General features: G+C 48.0%; 1 protein-coding gene across 1 annotated transcript; it reads left to right on the forward strand.

Annotated features, from left to right (window-relative positions):
- Nucleotides 1-2657: 2657 nt before the first annotated feature.
- LOC112617391 (probable phospholipid-transporting ATPase IIB) lies at nt 2658-7812 on the forward strand (the record flags this gene model as incomplete). The annotated part of the gene is made up of 4 exons (XM_025374162.1): nt 2658-2715; nt 3756-3959; nt 5221-5253; nt 7011-7812. Coding segments are annotated over 4 exons (432 nt in total), but the record flags the coding sequence as incomplete, so codon positions are not given.
- Nucleotides 7813-8081: the final 269 nt, after the last annotated feature.

Below are 8081 nucleotides of genomic sequence, written 5' to 3' on the forward strand. Positions count from 1 at the left end.
CCTGGGCGACAGAATGAGACTCCGTCTCAAAAAAAAAAAAAAAAAAAATTTGCTTGATTTTATTTTTTATGTTTTTTGGTACAATAGAAATATACTTTCTGAATCCGTAATATTTAATTGGTAAATATAACAGTAGCATTCAGTGAATATTTACTATGCTGCTGGCATTGTGCATGTTTTATTTCATGGCTCATTTTATTTCATGCACATGAGCCACATGCCACTATTACTTCTATTTCACAGAGGAAGGAACTGAGGCACAGAGATTAAGTCCTGAGCCCGAGGATGCAGCAGGAAGGCGTGTGCTAGGCAGGACTCCACTCCAGGTATTCCACACATACGGGGGCATCAGTCAGAGTAGCAGACGGTTTCCTCTTCCTAAACCAAATGAAGTGGTACCTGGCCCAGGAAGAGCAACTTTGTCCGTCACATGAAACCCTTAGTGAATGAATTGCTTCTTTGAGTAACGTGTCTGTACCATCAAATATAACAGGATTTTGTTCTCAGCTACAGTCTGGGAGCCATTAATAGGAGATGTACGCACGTTTTTCTCAAACTATCTATTTTATTGATGGTTTTTGTACCCGTTCTGTTGTGTTTGCTTTTATTAATCTATAATGTCGTCTGCTTCGATACGGAACAGCCCACGGGTGCGGGTCTGAGGTGTGGCTCCCTGCTGGCAGCTCCTAACAAGAGAGACCGCACAAACGCCGCTTTATCTTTCCATGTAGACGCCTATCGTTGTCCCACATGAATAAAACTGAATACACTCCAGCAAATCAGGCCACAAAATAGCCTTTTCTTTCTTATGTCAAAATAAATTTCCTTTTACAGTTTTTGATTAAAATGAGCCAGGTACTTAATTACAGATGAATTTCATGAGCAAAGACCAAACACCTACCATTACCCAGGGAGAGAAATGTCCTCGGGAAATATGTACCGCGAGAACTTATTTAGAGTATATAAACGGTTCAACTTAAAAGTTTCTTGCTTTTTAAAAATCAGTGGTGCTTGGCTGGGCGTGGTGGCTCACGCCTGTAATCCCAGCATTTTGGGAGGCCGAGGTGGGCGGATCACCAGGTCAGGAGATCGAGACCATCCTGGCTAACACTGTGAAACCCCGTCTCTACTAAAAATGCAAAAAATTAGCCGAGCCTGGCGGCACCTGTAGTCCCAGCTACTCGGGAGGCTGAGGCAGGAGAATGGCGTGAACCCAGGAGGCGGAGCTTGCAGTGAGCGGAGATCGCGCCACTGCACTCCAGCCTGGGCAACAGAGCCAAACTCCATCTCAAAAAACAAACAAACAAACAAAAAACAGCAGTAGTGCTTTTTAATCACAGTGAGTTTGAATCTTCCTTTTCATATTCACGTGTAGTAAGGGCTCAGGCTCTGTCAGCATCTTCACACACGAACCCTGGCAACCTAGGAAAACACTTAATACGTTACCACACTTGTCTTTTATATTTAAACTACAACTAGAATGATAGTTAGTAAATCTGCCACTGGTGGGCTCCTGCAGGAATATAGCCACAGTTCCAGCGTCCGCGCCTCTGTTCTCTGATGGCTCATGCCTGTGTAAAGGTCTTCAGCAGACTCAGGCAGGTGCAGGTTCAGATGGGCCCTGAGCACAGCCTGTCACCGTCCTCCATCTTCCCTGCTGTCTTCTGTGTCCCCTGAGCTTCCGTGAGGGTTTGTCTTTCCTCTGTGGCTCTTTAAACCACTTCCTGTCCTTCGGAGAATCTCCCCTGTGGGTGGGGAAGCTCTAAATCAGGGTAGGACTTTGGGCTCTGATCGGCAGACTACACTTAGCGCCCCCAGCCTCCAGCGAGAACCTAAGGAAATCAGGAAACTTCTCAAGTTTCGTTGTCTGTAAATGGAAACACGTCTGCCCTGCATAACTGAGAAAATAGATGCGAAGGTGTCAAGTAAACGAAGTCCTCGCATCAAGACAGGGCCTCGCGACACGCGTCACTGTTGACAGCTTCTTAGCACCAACAAGTCAGGGTGGTTGTTAATGACTCAGCCTCTCTTCTTGGACTGTGAATTAATCTTCAGGGGTGCGGCAGGACAAGCAACCCTGTGGGCCAGAGCTCCCGTCCGGCCCCCTCATCACCTGCCTTCAACTTCGCAGAGTGAAGAGCCTGGCACGAGGACCCATTCCATCCACGTGGGGTTATGGATGTGACACGTTCTCCAACAAGGGTTTGAGGGATCATTTTTTACTTCAGTTGGGATGTGCCATCCTTACTGAAGAGCTGTTAACCTTTTGTATCTTTTGATCTGAAAAAACTAAACAGTAAATACAGAAGTATTTGTTCACAATAAGGGTAAATGTTTTTATTGCCAAGAGCCTTTGCCCCCTGGTTCATTGAAATGTTTGCTTGTATACATCACTCCTGGCTTATTAGAACTATGGCTTAAACATCGAACAAGACGGCAGGTCAAACAGAAGAGAACTTGAACCTCTAACCTCAGGCACCAGTGGACACATGTGGGGCCCAGGCAGCTTCTTCAGGATTCGGGTGCCAGGAAAAGGCACCCTGAAATGCTGGTAGACCAGGTGGCTGGGGTGGCATGGATGGGGCTTGTGGACCCGGGGTCTGTGAGTCAAGCAGGTGGTTCCGCGCATTAACGACACTATTCCACTGTTTCCCTAGGGAAGATCCTTGTCCTTCAAAACCTTCCTCATCTGGGTTTTAATCAGTATTTACCAAGGTAAGACGGGATCCTTAGTTTACTGGACTAAAGAATTTTTTTATTTTGGTCTTCTTTTAGCAATACTGTTTTTACTTGCAGATTAAATTCCAACAGCTTAAGATGTCACCAGCAGTTAAAACTGCCTTCCGTTTGTCCTGTCAATCGATATTCCAGCAACATGGGCCCTTTTGTGTTTTAACTGATGCATGTCACCCAAAAACTGACTTAGTTTTTAATTAAATGTTAATCCAGAAAGATTTTAACAAGCGCTTACACATTGTATACCCTGCACAATGGCTTTCTTTCATAGAGTGATGAAAAGACTGAGGAATCTGAGTTCTGTAAGGAGAAGCCATTAGCTGCTCTTTGTTTAGTGTTCATCTAAATGGGAGATTGTTGAAAGCATAACTAACAGATCAGATCTATTAGTTACATGCAACACGTAACTATTTACACTAATTGAAGTAGAGGTGGTAGAGGTGTGGCTTTGCATCCAGAGATGAGAACGTTTGTCAGCCTCTATTTGCCATTTCTAACTGATCTAGCTGGGATCCCATCTTACTTTGTCCGTAATCTCGTGTCCATAATCCAGAGTTTAAGTGATTTGTTCATCAGCATGAAGCATTGGCATGACAATTATCTGCCTTTTTTTTTTTTTTTTTTTTTTTTTTACAGAGTCTCGCTCTGTTGCCCAGGCTGGAGTGCAGTGGCGTGGTCTCAGTTCACTGCAACCTCCGTCTGCTGGGTTCAAGCGATTCTCCTGCCTCGGCCTCTTGAGTAGCTGGGATTACAGGTGTGCGCCATCACGCCTGGCTAATTTTTTTGTATCTTTAGTAGAGATGGGGTTTCAGCATGTTGGCCAGGCTGGTCTCAAACTTCCAACCTCGTGATCCGCCCTCCTCGGCCTCCCAAAGTGCGGGGATGACAGATGTGAGCCATTGCACCCAGCCTATCTGCTACGTTTAAGGGTCTTCAGTGAGGCTGCTGGTTCCAGGCTGTTTCCTCTAGCTGCTTACACCCTGCTCGTGTGCGTGGAAAAAGCTCCTGCTGTTTTTCAGGTGGCATCCTCATGTACGGGGCCCTAGTGCTCTTCGAGTCTGAGTTCGTCCATGTGGTGGCCATCTCCTTCACCGCACTGATCCTGACCGAGCTGCTGATGGTGGCACTGACCGTCCGCACATGGCACTGGCTGATGGTGGTGGCCGAGTTTCTCAGCCTGGGCTGCTACGTGTCCTCACTCGCTTTTCTCAATGAATATTTTGGTAAGTTGCCTTGGAATTGTTTTCTGAATCATTGTCTATTCACGATTTTGAAGCATTTTCTTATTGTTACTTCTGAATACGTTGTCTTAAGTTGTGGATCATGGTAAAACCCGTATCAGAAAGTGCCTGCTCTTACCGTCCCTGCACTACGGATGAAGGTGCGGTGCCCTGTTGGTCACTGGCTGGCTGGTCCCCTGACAGGAGGCGCTGAGCCCCGTCCGTTACTGGCTGGCTGGTCCCCTGACAGGAGGCGCTGAGCCCTGTTGGTCACTGGCTGGTCCCTTGACATGAGCAGCACAGCCACTCGGGAGCAGCTGGGACTCAGATCTGTGGGAAGCGAACACGGAGCCAGACTCAGGCCTGCAGGAAGCGAACACAGAGCCGGACTCAGACCTGCGGGAAGCGAACACGGAGCCGGACTCAGGCCTGCGGGAAGTGAACACGGAGCCGGACTCAGACCTGCGGGAAGTGAACACGGAGCCCGACTCGGACCTGCGGGAAGTGAACACAGAGCCGCCTGTGCACCTGTCCCCATCTCAGTGCCTGAGTGTTCGTGCAGTGGTGAACCTCTATGGAGGAAAATGTGAAATATTCCTCTTCTTACATAAAAGAACTCTCAGAAAATACCCGTGGCTTCTAAGAAATGGTTATTTTCTAATTATAATGTCCTAGTTATTTTTCTTTTGAAAATCGGCTTTTAGAATATTTTCCTGTATGATCATGAATTAACATACTCAGGGACACATGAACACGCTAAGTGCCACAGTGAGCTCACAAAATGACCAAGGCACGCGTCACAGGCGTGGGCAGGACTCACCACCGCTTTGAGCCTCAGCTTTTGCATCTGCAAACTGGAGATGGTATCACTTCCCGTTAGGAACGGGTGTGAAGATCAGTAGTAACGTGCTTACGTACATGTGAACGAATGTGCGGAGCTCCTTTCGCACCTGCAGAACATGGCCAGCCCTCCAGCACGTGCACCTTCTGTGGTGAGCTCCTCAGACCTGGGTAGGTCTCTGTCTCCTCGGGAATGCCAAGGTGTGTGCTTCTCAGACACAGGAAACTTAACTGTTGGGTTTCGGTGATGTGTAAACAGTTGTAACAGGCAGGGAAATGAGAGGTTAAAACCACATTGAAAACGCATCTTGCACCTGCCATTTTATTGCTTTTAATGTGTTTCTTATTCGTTTGCTAACCCCTTGAAATACCCAGTATCTCCTTTAATCTGTCCTTTATTTTCTTTATTCCTGTTTTGGAACAGGTATAGGCAGAGTGTCTTTTGGAGCTTTCTTAGGTAGGTAAAGTTATCATTTCTTTCAAAAGTGTAGAAATTTAGCCAAACAATATTGATAAAGATACTTAACTAATCCGAAAAATAAACCGTCCTCTAATTCAGTGTTCCTCACAAACTCTCTGATGTCACGTAAGCTGGTGGCCATGTGCTTACTTGGCTCGTCGTGGGCTGAGTGCTGCTGGCTTGCCTGTTGGGGACTTGGTGGCCCTGAGTGAAGGGAAGGGGCCAGGCACCCTGCCATCTGCTAAGGATTGCACGAGTCCCTAAAACATGTTTGCCTTTTCAGTTGTAGGGGCTGAGCTCCTGGAAAACACTTCCAGGGTCTTCAGAAAATGAGTACACACAAACGTAGGACTTCCCCTTCATACAGAGATCTGGCGCTTCCCTCTGTCATTTATTTTACAAAGGCCTCTAACTCTGCTCCATAGATCTTTTTATCCCATCCGGCAACAGTCTAAAGGGATTTCCACTATATGTAGATTCGAAGTATGTAAATATCCAGTTTCTCACCTCCTCTTCTTGTGAGGAATGTAAGTGGCCTAGTCATTAGCAGCACAGCTCGGCCATGGTGAGTACATGGTTCTTCTGTGGAGATGCTGGGAGGGTGATAGGCGAGAACATTCTCTGGGTGGGCCGGGCTCAGAGCCTCTAAGAGCAGACCGGTCTGAGCATTTGTGTGGCAGATGGAACTGCCGGCTGCCCTCTGATGCCCCCAGCCCCTCATAAAGTCAACTCTACCTTAAAAAAACAAAAACCAAAACCAAAACGGCTAGCCTACATCGTCCAAACCACTCCCACAGGTTAGGTGAGTTGGTGTCTGTTCCAGTGCTTCAGTGCCTTTACAAATTCTGCCACAGAGCATTGTCTACCCATTTAGTGGTAATTGGTGACATCAGTCATCTGCAACCCTTTTTTTTTTTTTTTTGAGACGAAGTCTCACTCTTGTTACCCAGGCTGGAGTGCAGTGGTGCGATCTTGGCTCACTGCAACCTCCACCTCCTGAGTTCAAGTGATTCTCCTGCCTCAGCCTCCTGAGTAGCTGGGATTACAGGCGTCCACCACCACACCAGGATAATTTTTGTATATTTAGTAGAGACAAGGTTTCCCCATGTTGGCCAGGCTGGTCTCAAACTCCTGACCTCAGGTGATCCACCCGCCTCAGCGTACCAAAGTTCTAGGATTACAGGCGTGAGCCACCGTAGCTGGCCTGCACTTTTTTTTTTTTGAGATGTAGTCTCACTGTGTCCCCAGGCTGGAGTGCAGTGGTGTGATCTCAGCTCACTGCAAGCTCCGCCTCCTGGGTTCAAGCAATTCTCCTGCCTCCACCTGCCCGGTGGCTGGGATTACAGGTGCCCACCACCACGCCCGGCTAATGTTTTGTTGTCTTTTTTGTAGAGATGAGGTTTTCCCATGTTGGCCAGGCTGGTCTCGAACTCCTGACCTCAAGTGATCCGTCTGCCTTGGCCTCCCAAAAGTGCTGCGATTACAGCCACTGTGCCTGGCCTACAATCTCTTTATAATGCTTTGGTTTGTTTTTTCCATTAAAAGAAGAATGAATTATGTATGCCCGGTATGCAGGTTAAACAATTCTGCAGTCAGGAAAACCTGAGATTTGGAGCTGGGCTCCTGTAAACATACGGTGATAGTTCCGTGGCAAGCTGAGACCGCCCAGTGGCCTGGCCGGGTCTGTGGCTATGGCCATGAGGGCCCAGGGCTTCCTGTCGGCTCTTACCTTTTTTTCTGTTTCCTGCCAACAGATGTTGCCTTTATCACCACCGTGGCCTTCCTGTGGAAAGTGTCGGCGATCACCGTGGTCAGCTGCCTCCCGCTGTATGTCCTCAAGTACCTGAGGCGCAAGCTGTCTCCGCCAAGCTACTGCAAGCTGGCCTCCTAAGGGGTTGTGCACCCCCAGCGGGCTGGTCCCAGCACCTTCTGCCCTTTCCAGTGAACACAGGGTTTGCCATTGCTACCAAGCGAGCACCACGAGAAAGGGAGGGTATGCCAGGCGAGCCCAGGGCACCGATGCCGGGACGGCCTGTCCCTCTCAGTGCAGGGACGTCAGCCCTGCCAGGCGAGCCCAGGGCACAGATGCCAGGATGGCCTCTCCCTCTCAGTGCGAGGCTTCACCCCTGCTAGGCGAGCCCAGGGCACAGATGCCAGGACGGCCTCTCCCTCTCAGTGTGGGGCTTCACCCCTGCTTTTCTTTCTTCTTTTGTGTTTGTCAAAATCCTATTTCCATATTGAAGCAGCTTGAGTTTCTACTGAAAATGAGCCCGAATTATTTTACTGTTACTGTAAAGGGTTTATCTTACTCTGGCATTCTAAGAATTAGAATGAAAGTTTAATTTCTGCAATTCCCTAACATTCACATTCTTTCTTTGATGTTATAATACACAGTCATTCCTACTCAAATGTAATAAAATTGAGGCTCCACGGAGGCCCGTGTCCACACCAGCTGCAGCTCCTGCTCAGACAGACGGCCTGCCCTTTGCTGAAGACACCTCGCTTTATACTCGCATTTCGCTTTTCAGTAAAAACACTCGAGTCACTGAGTTCTCACATAAAGAGCTGTTCTCCTCACACGTTCTGAAGGCAAGTCGTACAAACAGTGGTGTTTCCGAACACAATTCCATTGCAGCCACCAGCGTAAATCATTGCCCAGAGACTTTGCTGCTAGCACGCGTGTCCTTCCCATCCTTTTTATATTTGCAAAATCACACTCGAACGCCATTTCTATAGGTAGAAATCAGCTGTCCTGTAAAACTCACATCCCCTAAGATAGCTCACTTGCCTGGTCATGGGAGTTTACTTGGTTGGAAACACGCACC

The sequence above is a fragment of the Theropithecus gelada genome, unplaced genomic scaffold (genome assembly GCF_003255815.1).
Source record: "Theropithecus gelada isolate Dixy unplaced genomic scaffold, Tgel_1.0 HiC_scaffold_16146, whole genome shotgun sequence".
NCBI lineage: Eukaryota > Metazoa > Chordata > Mammalia > Primates > Cercopithecidae > Theropithecus > Theropithecus gelada.